We start from the raw sequence: 23991 nt of genomic DNA, 5'->3' as shown, positions 1-23991 counted from the left end.
AAGGCAGGCCAGCAGCACGGTTCGATTCCCGTAACAGCCTCCCCGAACAGGCGCCGGAATGTGACAGCTAGGGGCTTTTCACAGTAACTTCATTTGAAGCCTACTTGTGACAATAAGCGATTTTCATTTCATTTCAAGATGTTTAGGACTTTTTTGCATTTCGTTTGTCATTGTTCCTATTTCCCGCCACTGTCTGTGTTTTTGTTATTTGGGGCTCGTTTTTTTTCTTTCTCTTGTGCAGGATAATTTGGGGTAGCTTGACTGGTCAAAGAGGGGTGCGGCTCTTTTTTTTCTTCCTAGTAGGTACTTTCTTTTTGAATAAGGGACTGGGGAAGGAGGGTGTTGGACTTCTGGTTGTTTTTTCTTTGGCTTGCTAAGTGGGAGCCAACTGGCTAGCTGTTATGCTAGTTAACGGAAGCAAAGTGGGAGAGAGGGCTGCGGCTAGATGTTTGAGGGAGGAGTGGTTTATGTTCTGTTTGTGGAGTAAGACAATGAGCCTCGGCTAAAATGGATTTTCTGTGTTTGGGGGGAGGGAGGGGTGGGTGCCTATCTGAGCTGGGAGGGGTGGTTAGTGGTTGTTTGGAGGAGAGGGTTGTTGGGTGGGTAATCGAGGCGGGGGGGGGCGGGACTGAGACAAAATGCTTGCGACGAGGGTCTCTATGTACGGATCTGTATGAGGGTGTGGATGGTAGACATCTTGCGTGGGCCTGGATTTGAGGTAGGTTAGGGGTCAGTTGGAGGCCCTCGTTTGAGGGATATGGCTGAGTCTAATGGAGGGGGAATCCAGAGGTTGATTATGTGGAATGTTAGAGGTTAAATGGTCCGGTTAAAAGATCCTGGATGTTTACTCATTTGAGGAGTTTGAATGCAAAGGTAGTCTTCTTGCAGGGGACACATTGGAAAGTTAGGGATCAGACAAGACTGAGAAGGGGTGGTAGGGCAGGTGTTCCACTCAAAGTTTGATTTTTACAAACAGTTTGCCCTTGTTGGGGCTGCATTTACTGGGAATGTTCAAGGACTCTCTGTCAAGGGGGGGGGGGTACTGCCGGCCACATTGCCGCAGGTCTCGATCTCTCTGATCCCGGAAAAGGACAAAAATTCCCTGGAGCGTTGGTCTTACAGGCCTATTTCACTGTTAAATACTGATGCGAAAATATGAACTAAGGTTCAGGCGAAGCGTCTGGAGGGGTGCTTGCCAGAGGTGATCACTGAGGACCAGACAGTTGCCGTGGAATGTCAGGAGGCTTTGAATGTGGTCATGTTATCCTCTATGGAGCAGGTGCCGGAGGTAATCATCTCCACAGATGAGGAGAAGTCTTTTGATCGGGTGGAGTGGAGGTACCGCTTCGAGGTCTTGGGACGATTTGAGTTTCGTCCAAAAATTATCTCCTGGGTGAGACTGCTGTTTAACGTCTCCATGGCTAGTGTCCAGACCAATGCGGTGATATCAGGATATTTTTGTGTGCACAGGGGCACATGACAGTGATGCCCGCATTCCCCATTGTTGTTCACGTTAGCGTTTGAGCCGTTGGCCATTGGGCTTAGATCATCAGGAGTATGGAGAGGTATTGGTATTGGCGTGGGAGAGGGGGTGTGGTAAAGAGCACAGGGTGTATGTTTGTGTGGACGATTTGTTGTTCTACATTTTTGATCCTCTCACTGGTGCGGGAGGAATTATGGAGCTGTTGAAAAGTTCGGATCTTTTTCAGGGTACAGATTAAATATAAGCAGGAGCAAAATTTTCCCAGCGAATTCCCTGGGGAGGAGGGGAGATCGGTGAGGTTGCTGTTTGAACTGGCCAAGACGAAGTTTAAGCACTCGGATTCAGGTGGCGCATGACTGGGCTTTGTTACATAAACTGAATTTGTCCAGTCTGGTAGACGTAGTGAAGGGGCACCAAGAGGTGGGATGCCCTTCTGCTTTCCATGTCAGGTAGAGTACATACAGTCAAAATGAACGTTCTGCTGAGATTTTTATTGGTGTTCCAGTGTCTCCGATCTCCCTACCTAAATCTTTTTTCATTAGGGTTGATAGGTTAATCTCTGCCTTTGTTTGGGCAGGGAAGACTCCCAGGATTGGAAGAACCTTCCTGCAGAGAGGGTGACAATGGGGTGGGCTGGTACAACCAAATCTGATGCTCTATTACTGGGCGGCGAATATCGGGAAAGTGCGAGGGTGGTTCGAGGGCCAGGGTGGGGACAGATGAATGAAACCTCTTGTGTAGTATTGTGTCTAAGGGCTTTGGTTACAGCCCCTCTTCCATTTTCTTCGGCCAAGTTCTCAATGAGCCCAGTGATAGTGGCATCTTAAAAGTCTGAGACCAGTTTAGGTAACATTCTGGACTGGGGAACATGTCATTACATCGCCAATTTGTGGTAATCATAGGTTTGCACTGTCAGGAATGGATTTTCTTTGCAGGAGAGTTGAGAGGTTTAGGGATTTGTTTGTGGAAGCTAGGTTTGGGGGACTGGAGGAGGTGGAGGAGAAATTTCATTATCTGAGGGAAAATGCTTTTAGAATTTGCAGGTGAGGAACTTTATTCATAAAGAGCTGTTTTCGTTCCCCAGTTGTCGAGACCTACACTGTTAGGCACTATAATATCACGGGATGCGATAGGAGACGATCTCTGATATATGTGGTTGTTTGCTGGAGATGGGAAAAGCATCGCTAGAGGAGGTGAAGGGAAGTGGGAAGAGGAACTGGGGCTTGGACTAGAGGGAGCGGTGTGGAGTGAGATCTTGCACAGGGTGAATTTTACCTCCTGCGCCAGACTAAGCCTGATAACAGTTTAAAGTAGTACTTAGGGTGCACTTAACCCGGGGTGGAGGACAGGTGTGAGCAGTGTTTATTCGGGCCGGCAAACAACCCACAGGTGTTCCGGTCCTGCCCTAAACTGTTTGGGTTCTGGGTCTCATTTTTTGAGATCATGTTGGAGGTCTTTGGGGTCAAGCTGGAGCCATGCTCACTAGTGGCGACCTTTGGGGTGTCAGACTTGCTGGAGCTACTTGAGGGGAACAGGCCTGATGTCTTGACTTTTGCCTCTCTGGTGGCCAAGAGATGAATCCTGCTTGCATGGCGGTCAGTGGCGCCACCCAATGCCTCAGCATGGTTGAGATTGGAAAAGATTCTATATGACTTGAGAGGGTCGGAGGAAAGTTTCCATTCCTGGTGGATGCCGTTCATCACTTTCTTTAAGGATCTATTCATGGTCAGATGTGGAAGCATTGGAAAGGGTGCAAAGGAGATTTACCAGGATACTGCCTGGATTGGAGGGTAGGTCTTATGAGGAAAGGTTGAGGGAGCTAGGGCTTTTCTCATTGGAGCGAAGGAGGATGAAAGGCGACTTAATTGAGGTGTATAAGATGATGAGAGGGATAAATAAAGTGGACGTTCAGCGACTTTTTCCTCGGGTGGACGTAGCTGTTACAAGGGGGCATAACTATAAGGTTCATGGTGGAAGATATAGGAGGGATGTCAGAGGTAAGTTCTTTACTCAGAAAGTGGTTGGGGCGTGGAACGTAATCCCAGCTATGGTAGTGGAGTTGGATACTTTAGGAACTTTCAAGCGGTTATTGGGTAGGCATATGGAGTGCAGTAGAATGATTGGGAGTAGGTTGATTTGATCTTAGTTTCAGACTAGTTCGGCACAACATCGTGGGCCGAAGGGCCAGTACTGTGCTATACAGTTCTATGTTCTATGTCAGCAGTTGGGCGGAGGGGAGTGGGGTTAGGGTCATTACAGTGAAAATGACAAACTGTTTGTATTATGTGCCTTTGTGTGTAAGAATTTGATCATTTTTGGAATAGAATATATATTTTTTAAAGATGTAGGCTGGAATTCTCCGCCCACTGGGGTTCTCTGTTCCCTCTGGCAGCAGCACCCCCCCCGCACCCACGGGTTTCCTGGTGGCGCGTGGGGTGGCTTCATTGGGAAATCCCGTTGTCAAGCGGCGGGAATAGAGAATCCTTCCACCAGTGAACCGAGAAACATGCAGCTCGGAGAATGGAGAATCCCACCCGTAATTTTTTAATTGCCATTCGAAAACTATGCTCTGGTTTCGGGAATAACTCCAATGTAAAGTATTCCACCAAATCATTGGAGTGTTGTTTTGATTCTGTTACTGTTGATCAGCAGGCATATAACTGTTCTGTAGACGGGCCAAATGGTAACTCTGTTTCTCTCCACAGAGGCTGCCAGACCTGCTGAGTTTATCCAGCATTTTCTGTATTTATTTCAAATTTCCAGCATCCACAGTATTTTGCTTTTACAATAGGATCGGTTGAGATATAAGAAATTTAGCAGTTCAGTTACTTCGTTTTTGCCCATTCCATCTGGTTTGATTTTTCTGATCCTTTGTAAATAACTTGACTTCCTAGGACGAAGTATTGCATTTAGAGGTGAACGGGGCAATGACGAACCACCAATAGAAATGATTAAAGTGTCCCATTTGAAGTGAGTATGGCTGTGGTCCAGAATGCTCTGTTATCCAGTAAACCTTGAGCTTTCATGCCTTCTGATTTTATTGTATTAAAAATTGTTCACTTGCTCCACTGCTATTCTGTTCACAATGCTATCACCTATGTAGAAATAGAAATGAACAGTGATATTTAACCTTGAAAACGTTGTTGGCTGATCCTATTGATAGCTAAATCATTCAAAAGACACCATGCTAATTACAGTACTTATGAATCTAGTGCATGTTCATTCCTGGGCATGTAGTCTTGCAATAAGTACTGTTGTTTGTGCATTCTGGAGCTGGATACTTACATTATCATTGATCTTGGCCTGATGATATATATGAAGGGCATAGCTCCAGAGTTTCACAGATATGTTGTTACCTTGTGAGATAAATGATGAGCAAATGTGTTAGAACATAGAACATACAGTGCAGAAGGAGGCCATTCGGCCCATTGAGTCTGCAACAACCCACTTAAGCCCTCACTTCCACCCTATCCCTATCCCCGTAACCCAATAACCCCTCCAAACCTTTTTGGACGCTAAGGGCAATTTAGCATGGCCAATCCACCTAACCGGCACGTCTTTGGACTGTGAGAGGAAACTGGAGCACCCGGAAGAAACCCACGCAGACACGGGGAGAACGTGCAGACTCCGCACAGACTGTGACCCAGCGGGGAATCGTACCTGGGACCCTGGCGCTGTGAAGCCACAGTGCTAGCCACTTGTGCTACCGTGCTGCCCTGTTGTTCCTTAAAGGAATTGCAAAATGCTTAACTCTGTATTGGACTCTTTTTAAAAAAAAAAAAGAAATTTAAGTGCTGGTTTTACTGATTCACTAAAAATTGCACCTTGTATGATAAATGCCTTTTGAAATTAACATTTAGACCATGTCAGTCCAATTTAAAGGATGATATTTCTATTTTATTTAGGCAGTTCTTGGCTGTGGTGTTCAAAGACAAACCTTTGGAACTGTGGGATATTAGAACCTGCACTCTCCTTCGTGAAATGACAAAAAACTTTCCTGCAATAACGGCTTTGGTATGGACCCCATTTACCACCAGCAATATAAACTTTTCTTCAAAATTTGTGCTATTTGTATGGTTGAATATATGTACTGCAGTCATCATGCATAAATTAATGCAAAATAGCTAAACATGGTAGCATTCTGTAATCTAGTTATTGTCAAGGAGACGATATGCTGTAGCTCAGAGCACTTAATTAAGAAGGCTTTAACTCCACATTAATGCTGCCCCTGAGGATTAGAAACTAGAATTTCATTTTCTTAAACTTCAATATATATGCTCCGATTGCTAGGATAGAGTCAAGGGAGTTGTTAAATCATGTAGACCTGAAAGGTCCCTGGTACAGTTTGTCATCAGCACTGAGTTAGCTGATTTCAGCAGAGACAACATAAGATGCAACAATTACACTGCTCGGATAGAAAGGGGATAATCATGTATCGTAACATTTGGAGTTTTGAGATATAAAACCCCTGTTACTTAAAACATCTAAGTTCTGTATTCTGAATTTATTAAATTAGGTCCTTCAGTTGTGCCTGACCTAACAAGGTACGAACAGTAGATGGGCTGATCATATGTGTAGCACAGTGGCAAATGGAATTTAACGCTGAAAAGTGTGAGGTGATGCATTTTGGGAGACCTAACAAGACGAGGGAAAATACTAGGATGTACAAGGACCAGAGGGACCTTGGGGTGCATATGGGATACTTGTTTTAATTAGCTGAGGCACACTATCAGAAGGAAGTGATTGCACTAGAGAGGGTGCAGAGGAGATTTACCAAGATGTTGCCTGGGTCAGAGTGTTTCAGCTGTGAAGTAAGGCTGGTTAGGCTGGGAATGTTCACCTGAGAACAGAGAAGGCTGAGGGAGGATCTGATTGAGGTGTAAAATTATAAGGTACATGGATAGGATAAAAAGGAAGAAATGTTTTCCTTAGTAGAGGGGTCAATAAATAGGGGGCATAGATTTAAGTTAAGGGGCAGGAGATTTCAATGGGATTTGAAGGAAAGCATTTTCTCCCAGAGGCGAAAGAGAAAATGCTGGAAAATCTCAGCAAGTCAGGCGACATCTGTAGGGAGAGAAAAGAGCTAAAGTTTCGAGTCCGATGACTCTTTGTCAAAGCTAACAGACAGAAGTGAGAATGAAAGATGAGTCATAGCCACAGAAACCCAGGGAAACCGGGTGCTAATGGCCACAGAAACCAAGGGGAAAGAGTGCTAATGGCAGTCCCCAGAGAGAACAAAAGATGTGAAAGGTCAAACAGCAGGGAAACTAACATCAGAGGATGATGTTACTCACTGCCTGAAAAGGTGATAGAGGCAGGAATCCTCACAAGAAACATTTAGGTGAACAATTTAAACGTAATAGCATACAAGGCCACGGACCAATGCTGGAAAATGGGATTAGAATAGATAGGTGCTTAATAGCTGGTGCAGACACGATGGGCCGAAGGGCCTCATTCTGTGCTGTAAAACTCTTATGACTCTAATCACTATTTATGAATCAAGTAGAATTTACGAAGCAAGATGTTATATCCTTGAAAGCAGTGATGGCAGCATAGAAATTTTTCAACCCTCAAGGCCTAGGATTCCTTGAATGCTGCCAGCACAGACGATGCCTTTCTTCTTTTCTGAAGTGACGATACGTTGAACTCTGCAGCAGAAGTATTACACCACAGAAGCAATGGTGAAACTGTGCAGAAGAAGATGTGTTTCCAACTTTTATCCCTAATTCTGAGAGTTTCCTGATCCCTTATTAGGAAAAACCTTTTTTCATTAGCTATGGGTAAGAATCACCCCACCTCTGTAACTAGTCATGTAGACTTGAGACAAATGCCTGTCTCTTATTTCCTTTAGGCCACAGGGATTACATTTGATTGTGAACAGATTACATATCCTTCTTAGATATAGATTACAGGTGTACAAAGGAGCTACATCCTCTAATCAATTAAACAGACGACCGTAAACAGTTCATGCAAACATGCTAACTTATTCCCACAGATACTAAGAAAATTAATAACTAATGTTAGTAATAATGCCAAGCCTAATGTCAGGAAAGGAATGTCTCTTTAAAATATATATGTTCTGTCCTACATATATGGTTGATAGATCAGTTAAATACATGTTTGTTGCTGAAAGGTAAGGGGCGGGATTCTCCACAATCGGCGCGATGTCCGCCGACTGGCGCCAAAAACGGCGCGAATCAGTCCGGCATCGCGCCGCCCAAAGGTGCGGAATTCTCGGCATCTTGAGGGGCCGAGCCCTCACCTTGAGGGGCTAGGCCCTCGCCGGACTGATTTCCGCCCCGCCAGCTGGCGGGAAAGGCCCCGCCAGCTGGCGCGGAAATGACTGCCGTGCGGCGCATGCGCGGGAGCGTCAGCGGCCGCTCACGGCATCCTCGCGCATGCGCAGTGGAGGCCATGGCGGAGACCATGGCGAAGGCGGAAGGAAAAGAGTGCCCCCACGGCACAGGCCCGCCCGCGGATCGGTGGGCCCCGATCGCGGGCCAGGCTACCGTGGGGGCACCCCCCGGGGCCAGATCGCCCCGCGCCCCCCCACCAGGACCCCGGAGCCTGCCCGCGCCGCCTTGTCCCGCCGGTAAGAGAGGTGGTTTGATTCTCGCCGGCGGGACAGGCATTACAGCAGCAGGACTTCGGCCCATCGTGGGCCGGAGAATCGCCGGTGGGTGGGGGGGCCCGCCAACTGGCGCGGCACGATTCCCACCTCCGCTGAATATCCAGTGCTGGAGAATTCGGCAACCGGCAGGGGTGGGATTCACGCCAGCCCACGGCGATTCTCCGACCCGGCGGGGGGTCGGAGAATCCCGCCCAAGGTGTTAACAGATGTTCAAGCTACTGAGGTCAAACCTTTTGCTTATTATTTTAAAGCTGTCAAAGTGGAATCGAATAGCACATTACAACAAATGCAGGGGAAGGAGATTTGGAGGGAACTTGAGGAAAAACATTTTCACCCAGAGGGTGGTTGGAATCTGGAAAGGTGGTAGAGGCGGGAACCCTCACAACATTCAAGAAGCATTTAGATGAACACTTTAAACGTCATAGCATACAAGGCTATGGACCAAAGTGCTGAAAACTGGGATTAGCATTGATAGCTGTTTAATGAGCCAAACAAACTGACACTTAGATAGCTGATGTGACTGTTCTCAAGCTGATTTGAACCATTTAATTATATTAGTCATATGTATGGGGCAGGGTTCTTCAGCCTCCCAGCCGTGGGTTTTGGGGCGGCAGGGTCTGAGCCCTGGTCATTGGAGAAGGTTGGAGACTCTGTACTGTGGGCCATTGGTGCAAAGGTAACCCTTTGGAGCAGTAGTGTTCTGCTCACCACAGCCAAAGAGCTGACGTTTTGTTTGTAAGTTGGTGCTGAAGTGCAGACTCTGGAATCCAGCGGAAGATAGCCTCGGCAGATGAGCATGAAACCCTGTGAGGTGGGCTGTTGTTGAGGTCATCTAAGTTGGACTGACTATTAGAAAAATAATCCCAAGGCGAGATCGAAAGTGAATACTGGAATACCTTGTTTGTTTGAGAGAGAGAGAGAGTCGAGAGAGAGAGTGTTTCAATGAGATTGGTTGACCCACAAAGTTTTCTGATATCTTGGTGGGGAGAAATCCATGGAATCTGTCTTTGTCACATCTGCTATTCATTGTGCAGTGCGGTGTATTCGATCACAGTTTGCCTGTTAATTCATCTGTACCTTATAGTAACCCTGAATGATAGAGGATGAGGGAGGTATTGTAAATTGTTTTATCTTTCTAACCTTTTGAGTAAAGTTTATCTTCATTTGTTCAATAACCATCCCGTGGCTTTATTCTCTTATTGAGTGTCTTGAAAGTCAAAATTTGTCTACTTTAAGCAGGAGCTTATTGGTCCCTAACTGGACCCCAAAAACATTTGGGGGTCATAACACTAGCCACGTAATTAATTCAAACACGTCAGATCCAGTTGGGTGAAGCGGAAGACAACATGATGGATGTTAAAGAATGTATTTTACACGACTTGAATTAATTTGATGAAATGAACTGCACTCAGCAGACAATAACTGAATTGTAAGGAGATTTAATGCCATTCACAGTGAGGGAGAAAAACCAAGCTCAACATTTTTGCCCACGTTGAAACTGAAAATTGCTGTGGTAAGGAAAGTGAGAGACCTCCCAAACACATTATTTTCAACGTGGAAAATAACATTGAAATTCACTGGGAAAATGCCAAAAGCAATATAATGCAACTGGAAACAAAAAGATTTGACCCAATTAAAATAAGAATAATGAAGTGAGTGTCAGCTGATCCAAATTTAGTATTGCAGCTATAAGAGCTGCTAACAAGGTGGCAATAACTGCCATTCATTAGAGAGAAGAGTTCCTCTATAAAAATGTCCCCTGGGATACATTCTTGTGGTTACTAATTAGAAAAGAAATCCTTCTTCTAACAATGCACAATACCTTATCAAAGAGCAATAACCCTTCACTGCACACCAGCGAAATTAGATTGCAACCTTGCGCGAACCACTGAAATTGTCACACAGAAACACTAATGTTTGCACTCGTGTAGAGGCGGACTACATCAAACATTGATCAGTTCAGGAGGTTCACAGAAAACTTTAAAAAGCCTGTTTCACAGAGTACAATAAATCCAAATAGACATTCTGACAATACACAGGTCATCAGCATTTTGAAAAGAAAAGGTGAGCTAATAATTGCATGGAATCTTAGTTCTGACCAGGCCATCGCTACTCAAGATATTAACCTATCCTCTCTGGCTGATCTCTCTATGTTCAAGATTTTCTATTATTATTATGTATTTGCAGCCTCTGTAAGGGCACTAGTTTGGGAGCGTTGTTGAAGGCGCCTCTGCCGTTCTCGCCGTCCAGGTACTCTGCAATTCCAGTAGTAGTGGCGGCCCTGAGCGTGTGGGGACAGTGGCGACAGCACTTGAGGTTTGAGGGGGCCTCAGTTTGGGCCCCGATGTGGGAATCACAGGTTCGCTCCAGGGGAACTGGACTGTGAGGTTTCAGGGTTGGTGGTGGGAGGGTATTGAGCGGTTCGGAGATTTTTTTGTGGAGGGCAGCTTCCTGAGTTTGGAAGGACTGATGGGAGTTACCCAGTGGAAACGGGTTCCGATACTTACAGGTGCGGAACTACGTGAGAAAGCAGGTGCCGCCCTTTCCTGATCTGCCGCCCCGTGGTTGCAGGACAAGGTGCTTTTGAGAACAGCGATTAGAGAGCGCAGTGTGTCAGAGATATATAAGGGATTGATGGAGTGTGAGGGTGCCCAATAGGAGTAGTTAAGAGAGAGTAAGAGGTGAAGCTGGGGGGGTGAGCTGGAAACTGGGTTATGAGAGGTGGTCCTCGTGCACCAGATTGAGTCTCATCCAATTTAAGGTAGTCCATAGGGCGCATATGACGGTGGCTAGAATAAGTAGATTCTTTGAGGGGGTGGGGGATAGGTGTGGGCAGTGTGTGTAGGGGGCCTGTGAATCATGTTCACATGTTTTTGGGCCTGCCTGAAGTTGCAGGAAATTTGGCGGGGGTTCGCTGGGGTGATGTCGGAGGTACTGGGGGTGAAGGTGGTCCCGAGTCCAGAATTGGCAGTGTTTGGAGTGTTGGAAGGCTTGGAAGTCCGGGGAGAGAGAGGCTGACATTCTATCCTTTGCTTCTCTGGTAGCCTGGAGTTGGATCCTGTTGGGGTGGAAGGACTCGGAGCCTCTGAAACCGGAGGTTTGAGTGAGCGACCTTGCAGCTTTCCTTAGGCTGGAGAAAATTAAATTTGCCTTAAGGGGATTGATGGAAGGGTTCGCCCGGAGATGGAAACCGTTCATTGACATCTTCCAGGACAGTTAAGTCAGCGAGGGGAGGGAGGGAGGAGGGTGTGTGTGTGTGTGTGTGTAGGGGTGGGGGGGGGGGAGGGTTAACAAGGAAAAATGGAGGCAGAGAGGGTGGGGGCCATGGTAGGGAGGGTGGGTTGCGGTTGTTGGCTATTTATTGAGTTATGCAGTGTTCTCCTGTTTGTTCTGTTGGTTATCTTTTTTATCTTGGTTGTGGTTTTATTTAATGCCTTGATAAAAATAGTGACAAAAAAATATTATATATTTGCTTGTTATGGTGGTGTTCGCAGTGAGTTGGACAGGCTCCAATGCATTCAACTTTGAACTAGACGAGGGCATCCCCTGCAGCAAAGCCTTTGTATCTAAGCTGAACTATTAATGCAATATGATGAAAGCGAAAAGCTGTAAAAACAAACTTTTATCTTTATTATTTCTTCAAAGTGGTCTTCCACAAGATAAGAATTGAATTGATTTACAGATGTAAAATGCAGAAACATAAGTTTTCTGAATTCCCCCTCCCTTCACAAGATCGGTTACCCCGTCCGGGAACTCCCTTTAGTGCGATCAGAAGTAGGAGCCTCTTTCCACTATCTCTATTGCATGGGCTTAACAAGTCTATTGGCTGCAGAGGAACTTTAGAGGGAAGTGGGTGGCAGCTCCGAAACAATTTGTGTGGTAGAACATGTATAGCTAATTCATTAGTATGTGGTTTGATGAACTTCTGTAAGCGTGGGCGTTTTGCATGCATTGAGGTATATACATTGTTTACCTGTATGTTTACCTGCTCCTGTGGATGTTACACCTGTTTGAGGATTTGGGTTCAATCCCAGCTACTATGATCAATTTGTAAGTGTATTTATCAGTTTGTTTTGGTTCGCGTTCTGAAAGTTAAAAACATATATTTTTTAAATGGTACAAGATTCTAAATATATGAGTGTAGAAGAACAGTTAGAAAGGATGAGGGTCCAGAAGTCCAAATGATTACAAGGAAAAATTAGTATGTGTAATTTTGATGAAACTGCATGGGTAAACAGCAGAGACGAACTTTAAAAATGAAGCAGATTACAAACCTGCAGTTGTGACTTATTAAAGAGAACATTAGAGAGGGTATATCAGCATACATTGCTTGCTTATTCAAGGGCTTATATTGTTAGCAATGATATTTGCAGAATTATATATCTGGAGGATTAGTGAGGAAGCTGAAAGAAATGGGGGAAAAGTTTAAACATTTGCTCAGAAATAGGTCAAGAGTTTTTTCCATTGGCTGGAATAGCACAGGCACCAGACAAAATGAGTTGTGCTCTGTTAAATTGACCTGTTAATTTTAAAAATGTAAATAGCTATGTATGTTGGATTATTGCAGAAAGTTTTTAACTTCTATATTCAAAATCTGTAAAACAGATTTTGATCAAATATTGTGATATTAGTACTTCCAAATAATGGCTATTGAGTTAAGAGATATTATGAGTTTCTGAGTGATTTTCTTCTGAAAATTCAGATTTAAAATCAGTTCAAGATCAGTTTGTTCCTTAAAATGAATCATGTCCAGTGCTTGCATTTTTAATTACACCAGTAGAATGTATATGACATACTGACAGTCGACCAAAATATTTTCATAGAATCATAGAACGTCAGTGCACAGAAAAGGGTTATTTTATTCAAGTAAGCTACCTAAGCTATTTTTGTATCATTTGTTTGCTTCTATATCCTTGATATACCTCTTTTCAAACATCTGTCTAATTCCTCGCTCAAATAATTTATGGGCTCCTTTTTAACAAGTATGCGACAGAGATATTTTCATATTCTAACCATGTGTGGAAAGACTTTTTTTAACCTCATCTTTAATATTTTTGTGATTATTTTAAATTTGTGCCCTTGCATAATTTCTCTCTGACAATTGGAAAGAGTGCATTATTATTTACCTGATGTCATCCCCAACTTTCTGGCTTCCAGTGGGGTTAACCCTAAACTCTTTACTGTCCGTTCATAAACGAATTAATCATTATTAGAAACAGTCTATTGAACATTTCAACGTTTTCATTAGTTTTATATATTACTTTGCATTTGTCAACAGTTAACTGCATCTACCACCTATCTGCCCAGCCTACTGGTCTATCTTTGTCCTCTCAGAGACTCACAAATCTCTCACAACTTTTGCCGCTCCTTTCCACTCTCTCCAAGTTTTGTCTCAACAAAATTGCTATCACACCCTCAATGCCATTTGTGCTCACTTGTGTTTGGCTTTACTAGCATTTCAGCGATAACTAACTCATTCACTGAATGACTCCCAGAAGCATGTGAATCTTGATTTCAACATTGATTATGCCAACACAAAATGTGAATCTGACCGAATAAATATGTCAACGGGATGCACAATTGAGGACTGTTTTTGACTCCAATTTTGTAAATTCCAGACTTGGTGTCCGACACCACTGGAAATCACATCAACCAGTATTGAAGCACTGATGTTACCAAAGTTCTGTGTGGATTTAACAACGTTCAGCAAGACTTGTATGGCCACTTTGAGGGATGATGTTAGTGCTGACGTTGATGCCAGATATGACAAAGGGTGTAAGGGTGCTTTCTGACCTTTGACAGGCTCAGTTTGATATCTTGTTTGTCAAAAAAAAATGTTTTGATAAATTGAAAACAGTAGAGTTCACTATGCTTATTTATTTACAGGAATGGTCACCTACTCACAACCTGAGAAGTCTGCGCAAAAAGCAGTTGGCAGTCCGAGAAGCCGTGGCCAGACAAACTGTTGGCTCTGATGCAGAAGCCAGTAACATTGAATCGCCTATGATCAGGTGACGTAGAAAAGACACCTGGGTATTGTTGGAATTAATAGGCTTGATCTTGCAAGACCCTGATAGCATGGATTATAATAGACAGAAACTAGAAAATTAGATTGTAGAAGCCAGCATGCATGGGCCTACTATACCTGTATGCCCCACACCCTCCATAACAAAACTCCTCCCTTTACTAGGAGTTTTTCTGTCAGCTATACTGGTGGCAGAGAGATCTCTTGCTAATAAGAAATGAAGGTAGAGTCCATTAGTTTTGATCGCTCTGATTCTAGTTCATCATCTTGTCTTGATTTTATACTAGGCATGATGGTGTCACTGTGTGCCTTTTAAAGTGATTTGGCTCTTAATTTCATGCATGAATTATTAGGATTGTCAAAGAGTCAAGGCGTATTGATCATGAATTCAATAAATCTGATATTTTAATTCCCAGTTTGCTGCAGGAGGCAGAGAGTAAAGCTGAAATTAGTCACAACATTTCTGCACGTGAGCACTTTATATTCACTGACAATGATGGACAGGTCTTCCATCTCACTGTAGAAGGAAACTTGGTGAAGGACGGGGCTAGAATTCCTCCAGATGTAAGTACAATTGAGGACAACTCTCGCTGTGAACTAATGGATTTATTTTACATACTAGCTGAAGTGCCGTCAAATTACACAACCCACCAAATGCCCCATGAGTAGAAATGGCAATTAACCATCTGGTGTAACAAATGCTATTACAAATTTCTATAATGTTACGGATAATGCCTAGCTATTTTATATTTGTCACTGATTTTTACGTTACAATTTTCATATTTAGAATTCATTAACAGCATTGGATGAATTTAGATTTTATTTTTTATAGTCGAAACTAAGGGTGTAGTTTGAATACAGAGATGCAAGGTGGCGGCACGGTGGGAGAGTGGTGAGCAGTGCTGCCTCATAGCGCCAGAGATTGGGTTCAATTCGAGCCTTGGTTGACTGTCTGTGTGGAGTTTGTACGTTCTCCCCGTGTCTGCGTGGGTTTCCTCCGGGTGCTCCAGTTCCCCCCCACAGTCCAAAGATGTACAGATTAGGTGGATTGGACATGATAAATTCCCCCTTAATGTTCAAAAGGATAGGTGGGGCTACTGGATTACGGGGATAGGGTGGGGGTCTTTTCACAGATAGGGTGCTATTTCAGAGGGTCGGTGCAGACTCAATGTGCTGAATGACGACCTCCTGCACTGTAGGGATTCTATGAAAACCATCGATGAAGACTGGGTTATATGCAAGTTGCAATTGCATTTATCACCTCATCGACCCAAGTTCAGTACAGACTTTAGGATGAGAGTTTTCTCTGCCCGTGTATCTGTAATGGTCCCAATAATAATCCACTTGGGCAGGAGATCATGGCAAAAGGCTGAGCCTAATTCACAGAATGGTTACAGCACAGTCATCTGCTTAAGACAGGGTGCATATTTTTCTCCTCACCCAACCCCTTGCAAGGCCATGGGTTAGAGAATTCAGTGTGTCTGGGGGAATACTTTATTTTTAAAGTAGATGAAACTTGAAATCCCAGTTTTTTGCTAAAAGAATAAAGCCAAAGAATGATTCCACGGTTTAAAATGGAAGAATTTTTACTGAACGAGAGTTAACAAAACAAACACTAAATATGATCAATCCTAAACCCTAACATCTAGTATTCATATGAGTCAAATATGAATTAACAAGAAAATTTTGAACAAATATAAAGTAGAAATTACCTATTAAGTGACAGGTACAACTAATACAGCCTCCCCAGATTGGCTCAGCAATCCACTCAGATTTTAATGATTGCAGTGAGCCATAAAGTGCTTCACACTCTGTCTTTCTCAGAAAGAGTTTCAGCTCCTATCCCTCTGAGGCAGTGATGGGCAACCTAGGCTAGTGAGTAGGCCACATGAGTGGCCCTCCTTCATGTCAGTGAGCCGAAAGATTCAAATCAAGCTTGTTCACCCATGAATAAGATTAAATACATTTAATACAAGCCAAATACTTCATAACAAGTTATAGAAAATGCTGAATCATTTATATATTAATACAACTATCATCAGCTTTAAATGGTTTAAAAATAAATATTTAGAGTTTGAATGGAGAGGGAGTGCACAGCTCTCACAGTCAATGTTGTGTGCAATCAGCATGCACCTCACTTCACTTACCCTTACTTTACGTGGATATAACTTCAGTCATATGGTGGGAATAAGCTACATAGATGGAAATCAGCAAAATGTGGCAACCTGTGTGTGGACAACAGTTAACAGAATATCTCGTGAGCTGCACTCAGAACCCAGATGGGCTGCATGTAGCCCCCAGGTCGCAGACTGCCCATCACAGCTCTTGGAGCTCGTCTGATCCCCAGCCAACAGTAGCGCGCAACAAACCTGAGTTCCACGGGCATGGTCTTCACCACCAACTACTGGGATCACAGAGCGGCAACAGTTTAAAGAACAGGATCATAGAACGGCGGCAGTTTAAGGAACATAGAATCCCTACAGTGCAGAAGAAGGCCATTTAGCACTTCGAGTCTCCATTGGGCCTTCGAAAGAGCATCCTACCTAAGCCCAATCCCCCACCCTATTCCATAACCCCACCTAACCGTTGGACACCGAAGGGCAATTTGGCAGAGCCAATCCACCTAACCTGCACATCTTTATCTGTGGGAGGAAACCAGAGCACCTGGAACCGGAGCACACAGTAGCACAGTGGGTAGCAATGTTGCTTCATAGCTTCAGGGACCCAGGTTCGATTTCCGGCTTGGGTCACTGTCTGTGTAGAGTCTGCACGTTCTCCCCGTGTCTGCGTGGGTTTCCTCGGGTGCTCCGGGTTTCCTCCCACAGTCTAAAGGTGTGTAGGTTAGGTGGATTGGCCATGATAAATTGCCCTTACTGTCCAAAAAATGTTAGCAGGGGTTACTGTGTTACAGGGATAGGGTGGAGGCGTGGGCTTAAGTGGAGTGCTCTTTTCAATAACGGGTGCAGATTCGATGGGCTGAATGACCTCCTGCACTGTAAATTCTATGAACAGGAAACCCACGCAGAAACGAGAAGCATGTGTAAAGCCTACGCCCCCGAGGTCGGAATCAAATCCAGGTCCATTGTGCTAAGAGGCAGCAGTGCCAACTACTGTACCACCATGATGCCCCACACAGCGGCGGCAGTTTAAATACTGGGAACACAGTGGCGGCAGCATAAAGAACAGGATCAGAGAGCGGCGGCAGTTCAAAGAATAGGATCATAGAGCGGCGACTGTTTAAGTACTGGGAACTCTGAGCGGCGGCAGGCAAAAGAACAGGATTACAGAGCGGCGGCAGTTCATAGAGCAGGATCATAGAGTGGGGACAGTTTAAATATAGGAACTCCAAGTGGCGACAGTTTAAAGAACAGGATCGTTGAGCATGGACAGTTTAAAGAACAGGATCACTGAGCGGGGACAGTTTAAAGATCAGGATCACAGAGTGGCAGCAGTTCAAAGAACAGGATTACAGAGTGGGGACAGTTTAAAGAACGGGATCACAGAGGGTGTTGCAGGAGGGAAGACTTTAGATTTTTGGGACATTGGGACAGTTTTTGGCGATGGTGGGACCTTTGCAAGGCAGATGGTCCGCACCTGAATTGAAATGGGACCAGTGTTCTTGCAGGGAAGTTTGCTAGTGCTGTTGGGGAGGGTTTAAACTCCTGAGAGAACTTTCAGCAGGGGTAGATGCACAGCCAAAATTAGAAGAGACATCAAGTGAGTCAGGAAGGCATAGAATGTATAGACCGGTTAAGTCGCAAGGGAGTTTGGCAAGATTGGATGGTATTTATTTTAATGCAAGCAGTCTGTTACTACCCCATTACTTTTACACTTCTCTGAAATTTGCCTACATATCTGCTCTTCTATTTCTTTCGGACTGTTTGGGGACCTATAGAACACTCCCAGAAATGTGTTTGCTGTTTTTGGTTTTTAAGTTCTCCCCATATGGCTTTGGTTGAAGAGTCTTCTAAGATGTCGTCCCTCCTGACTACTGTAATTAATTCCATATCAAAATTGTGACATCCCCCCTCTTTTACCTCCTTCCCTATCTCATCTGAAGATCCTGTATCATTGAATATTGAGCTGCCAATCCTGCCCCTCTCTCAATCATGTCTCAGTGACAGCAATGACATCACACCCCCATGTTTTAATTTGCGCCCTCAATTCCGTGTGCTAAACCAGCCCCTAATAGAAATCAGGGCGAAGGACTATGATAAAATTCAAGAGATTAACATAGGCAGAGAGGAGGTTCTGAGTGGTCTGGCATGCTTAAAAGTAGATATCTCCAGGGCCGGAGAAAATGTATCCCAGGCTGTTGAGTGAGGCAAGGGAGGAAATAGCAGGGGCGCTGCCAATAATTTTCAGTTCCTCAGAGGATGGAGGATAGCTAATGTGGTCCCATTATTCTAGAAGAGAGGAAGGGATAAACCAGGAACCTGCAGGCCAGTCAATCTAACCTCCGTGGTGGGGAAATAATTGGACTCAATTCTGAAAGACAGAAATAATCTGCATTTTGAGAGGCAGGCATTAATCAAGAACATCTGCATTTCTTTGTTAAGGGCAGGTCATGTCTGACCCAACTGTATTGAATTTTTAAAGAGGTGACCAGGTGTGTAGATGAGGCAAATGCATTTGAAGTAGTCTACTTGGACTTCACCAAGGCTTTTGATAAAGTCCCACATGGGAGACTGATAGTGAAGGTAAGAGCCCATGGGATGCAAGGAAATTTGGCAAATTGGATTCAGAATTGGCTGAGTGGGAGGAAGCAGAGGGTGATTGTTGAGGAGTGTTTTTCTGACTGGAAACCTGTGTCCTGTGGGGTCCCGCAGGGATACGTGTTGGGGCCCTTACTGTTTGTAGTTTATATAAATAATTTAGACATGGTCAGTAAGTTCACAGATGATACGAAAATTGGTGGGTTGGTAAATAGTGAGAAGGATAGCCTTAGATTACAGGGAAATATAGCTGGCTGGTCAGATAGGCTGATCAGTGGCAAATGGAATTCAATCCGGATAAATGTGAGGTGATGCACTTGGGCAGGACAAATAAGGCAAGGAAAGATGTGATAAACGGCAGGACTCTGGGAAGCACCAAGGATCAGAGGGACCTTGGTGTGCATGTACACCGGTGCCTTAAGGTAGCAGAGCAGGTGGATACAATGGTTAAGAAGGCATATGTATACCTGCCTTTATAAGAGCAGAGAGGTTATGCTGGAACTGTATAAAACGCTGGTTAGGCCACAGAGTATTGTGTGTAGTTCTGAAATCCACATTATAGGAGGGAAATGATAGCACTGGGGGTGCAGAAGAAATTTATCAGGATGTCGCCTGGACTGGAGAGTTGTTTGCCATGAAGAGAGATTGGATAGACTTGGATTGTTTTCCTCAGAGCAGAGGAGACTGAGTGGGGACATGATTGAGATGTATAAAATTATGGGGGGCCTGGAGTATACAGGAAGAAACATTTCCTCTTAGTGGAAGGATCAATGACCAGGGGGCATAGATTTAAGGTAAGGGGCAGGAGGTTTTGAGGGGATGTGAGGAAAAGCTTTTCCACAGCTGGTGGCGGGAGTCCGGAACTCACTGTCTGAAAGGGTGGTGGAGGCAAAGACCCTCATAACATTTAAGAAGTATTTAGATGTGCACGTGTGATGTCATGGCATACAAGGCTATGGGCCAAGTGCTGGAAAATGGGGTTAGAATAGTTAGGTGGTTGTTTTTGACTGGCGCAGACACGAGAGGCCAATGGGCCTTTTCTGTGCTATAGACCTCTATGATTCTAAAATGGCACACATTTGCTGAACCTGCTCAACTCCAGTTTGGTTGGAGTAGACCCACCAATGGTGCCTTCCAATAACAGAAACAGCTGCAGCAACCTATTTTCAGCTTCTAGGTCTGGACTGTCTTTTTAAATTTCCTTAAGCGTGCTTGTACTGAATCAGTGGGCTTAATAACTGCAACTGCTGCTTGGACCATTTTGAGGTAAGGCCTGATGTATCAAAACTTGCCACATTCTGTGCACTTTAAAGCAGGGGCCAACAAATTCAGCAGAAATATATCTCCCCTTTCTGAAGTTGGGAGTGGAATTCGTAATAGACAGAGAAAAGCTTTTATTCATCATTCCACTGCGAGTTCTGCCCTGCATTTTGTTGCAAAAGTGCCTTCTGATCGATGTCTCATTAGGGGAGGAGTTTTGTGCACTGTTACTGCCCTGGGTGGAGTGGGGTGTTTGAGTTTGGCTGCCGTGTTCATTTTTGTGCTGAGCTTTGCTCTCCAGTTGTATTTTTTAATGCAGCTGAGTTGAATTTGGATCTGATCTGATGGTTGGAAGCTCTGTTTTCAGCACCATTTTAGTTGACTTGGGATTTGTTCACCATTGAGGGAACACTGCAAAGGCTGACCTTTTTAACAGGCAATCACACCCAAGGTGAAATAGGCAAGTCCAATAGCATAAAAATATAATTGAAACTCGAAATGAAATGGACTGCAGGAGGCTGAGCCACTTGAGCTTTGCAGGGCCTGACTGTATTATGAAAGAATTCCTTCAGATCTTTGCTTCCTGTTGAGCTTATTCATTCTCAGAATAATTTTACATAGAATATGTACATGTTTTTGTTTGGAGTTCGGGAATTACTTTTTTGTTGTGGTGGTTTGATGCACTGAAATTAAGTTCGATGTGATTTCTCTGCAAAATAGGCTGTGTCTTTACAAGCTGAATAATTGTGAAATGGTGGCACATTTCTAGAGTTTACTGCTATTAAGTGCCTCAGCATTTCTACTGTGATACCTTATGTAGTTGTTACTGTGGTTACCAATTATCTTTCAGGTAGATATGCTTCCTTTTATGTTTAACTGCCTGTTTCCTTCCAATGTCAATAATTGTAAAACATCAACATATTTCCAGGATGTTTTAAATGAATTGCTGCTGCATTTGTAGGCACCTCCCTGGACAAAACCAGTATGTTTACATCCTGATTTTATTTTTGAAGTACAGCACTTGTGTTCAAGCATTTTTCTTAAATGCCAGACTCTTCACTGAAGAGTATTAGTTCCAGCACAAACAGATGCAATGTACAGCATTTTTGTCAGCTGGTGATGTTTCAGAGACCCATGTGAATTCCTGACAACAGTGCTGTCTTCTATTTCACTTTCAGTGTGATATGTGAATTTATGAATTGATAAATATACAATATTTCAAAATAAGAGCATTGTGAGAATTTTACATTCTTTTTAAAGGGAAACTTGTCCAGATATCACCAATGGGCTTCACCCTGGTATTTTTTATTGGGGTTGCCTGATACAGTCAGTACAACTGTACCTTAAATGTGAATTACGGTGGGATTCATGACTCTTGTTACTGATTGTTGTAGGGTGGGTTCTGTTTTTATACCTCTGCCCTGTGTTCTCTGACTGATGGAGAAAATGTTAATGTGTAAAACAGTGTGTCATTTGAAAGAGCTTTCCCTATCAAACAATGGGAAGCCACTGAGTTGCAATATGAACTTGTACCATTAAAGCATTCTAGGAGGACACTGGCTATTCATGAAAATAGCTTTGGTAATAATTCAAACGATCTTAACTTACTGAGATGCATGGTAGCTGTCAGAGGCATTGTGCATGTCCAAGGCAATAAGAAACTAATCATCAAACTGCTCAAGAGCAGAGGTGAACAGCATGGGCATGAAGATTCTCAGTGGAATCATAATTACGGATTAATCTATAATAAAAATTCCTTTCCAGGTAATAAAATATGATCTTAGATGTGTGAAGCAAATGGAACTTTTGTCCCAAAATGTTATTTTTTAAATAAACTGATTATGGTTGCTTCAGCAAAACCTTTTTTCAGCTAAAATGACACAGTACATAAATGCTGATGTGATGTGCTCATAATCCTCAAGTTTATGAAGACTGATTTCCACAGGAGTTATTCAGGGTTCAATAAAGTATCATCGATTAATTTTTACAGTGTACAAGTAGAATATGTGGTAGAATGCGGTTTACTGCTGTCGTGTATTTTTGTTTTTCTACTTGAAGTATTTGATATGCTGAAATAGCTTTCAAAACTAATTGCAGGGAAGTATGGGAACCATTACATGCCTTGCATGGAAAGCAGACGTCCTAATACTAGGAGACGTTGACGGGAATGTGAACTTCTGGGATTTAAAAGCTAGACTTTCAAGGTAAAAGATATTAGAAGTTCTAGAATGTTATATTTAGTAATTGTTATGGGCCAGGGTTTAGAGAACCCCAAAGTGTATCATGGAGTTCACCTGACCCACAACTTTTAATAGATTGTGGTATGGGGAGCACATGGCCCACTCTACAGGTGTGGTACAGCAGAAAAGTATTTTTTAAAGCAAAACAATGTTTATTCTATAAACTCAAGTTAACCATTTTACAACATACAGTGAACATCTTAGCAACCATCAATTCAAATAAAACCCCCAAAGAATACAACATTAAGTAATTCTTGAGCTTTCCTTTTAACATCCATAAAACTTTTTAAAAACTTTTAACCGAAGCACCTCAGGTTTAAATTCACTACTGAGAACAGTTACCACGTTGAAATCAGCCAATGGACATTCATAACCTTGCAGAGATTCTCACACATCCTGCTGTGATTGCCGCTTCTCCAAAACTAAAATGAAACAACCCAGCCTGCAGCAAAAAGCCTAAAGTGAAAGTAAAAAGCTGAGACAGCCCAGCTCGACCACTCTCTGACATCACTGCAGTAATAAACACCCATTTCTTAAAGATATTCTCACTACAGATATTTATATACGCACCCATTTATAAACACCCATTTCTCAAAGGTACTCTCACATGACACCTCCCCCCCCCCCCTCCCCCAAGTAAAAAAAATAAACCATCAACTTCAAGATGGTTTCATTTTTCACCTTTTCACTATCCTTTAAGAAATGCACACAGTAAATATACTTTTTTGTTTAAAAAAAACAACAACACGCAAACAGGAACAATAATATAGTCCATTTTTGTTGTTCTTCCTCCAACTGAAATCTTTCCTGATTGACAGTCTCTTTGAACAAGAAGGTCTCTGCATGATCCGTCCATTTCTCTACACCTCGGCATTTCTCTTTAAAGTCAGATACTTTAGTTCAATTTGAACACACAATCCCTTGTAATCCTCCAACACAGGAGCATTGGTCATCACAGCTTTCAGGCCGTCAAATGCCTGTTGAAAGTCCCCTGTCCATTGAAAATTTTCGACGTTTCTTCAGCAAGTCCATCAGATGTTTTGAATGTTCTTTCCATGTCTGGCTGAAAATTAACAGATCGTCAATGTATACCGCACAACTGGGTAATCCTGAAACGACTTTGTTAGTTAACCATTGAAATGTGGCTGGGGCGTTTTGCATACCAAATGGCATAAATTTGAATTGGTATATACCATCTGGAGTCACAAAAGCTGAAATCTCCTTCGCCCTTCCGGATAAAGGTACCTGCCAGTAACCTTTTAAGTAAATCCAGTTTGGAAATAAAAGCTGATTGTCCCACTTTCTCAATGCACTCCTCCAAATGGGGGCAGCACGGTAGCATGGTGGTTAGCACAATTGCTTCACAGATCCAGGGTCCCAGGTTCGATTCTGGCTTGGGTCACTATCTGTGCGGAGTCTGCACATCCTCCCCGTGTGTGCGTGGGTTTCCTCCGGGTGCTCCGGTTTCCTCCCACAGTCCAAAGATGTGCAGGTTAGGTGGATTGGCCATGATAAATTGCCCTTAGTGTTGGGTGGGGTTACTGGGTTATGCGGATAGGGTGGAGGTGTTGACCTTGGGTAGGGTGCTCTTTCCAAGAGCCGGTGCAGACTCGATGGGCCGAATGGCCTCCTTCTGC

At 43.6% G+C, this 23991-nt stretch overlaps 1 protein-coding gene across 1 annotated transcript in view; it reads left to right on the top strand.

Moving 5' to 3' along the window:
- The window catches only part of wdr11 (WD repeat domain 11), a 158852-nt gene that overhangs the window by 93435 nt on the left and 41426 nt on the right, over positions 1-23991 (top strand). Inside the window, exons 13-17 of the mRNA XM_072479339.1 lie at positions 4378-4453; positions 5389-5497; positions 14001-14125; positions 14556-14703; positions 22212-22318. Coding sequence (XP_072335440.1) covers positions 4378-4453; positions 5389-5497; positions 14001-14125; positions 14556-14703; positions 22212-22318 — 565 coding nt within the window. The remainder of the gene's footprint in view (positions 1-4377; positions 4454-5388; positions 5498-14000; positions 14126-14555; positions 14704-22211; positions 22319-23991) is intronic.

The sequence above is a fragment of the Scyliorhinus torazame genome, chromosome 16 (genome assembly GCF_047496885.1).
Source record: "Scyliorhinus torazame isolate Kashiwa2021f chromosome 16, sScyTor2.1, whole genome shotgun sequence".
NCBI classification, from domain to species: Eukaryota; Metazoa; Chordata; class Chondrichthyes; order Carcharhiniformes; family Scyliorhinidae; genus Scyliorhinus; species Scyliorhinus torazame.
The sequence above is the reverse complement of the archived record's forward strand: the minus strand, read 5'-3'. Positions and strand labels throughout refer to the sequence as shown.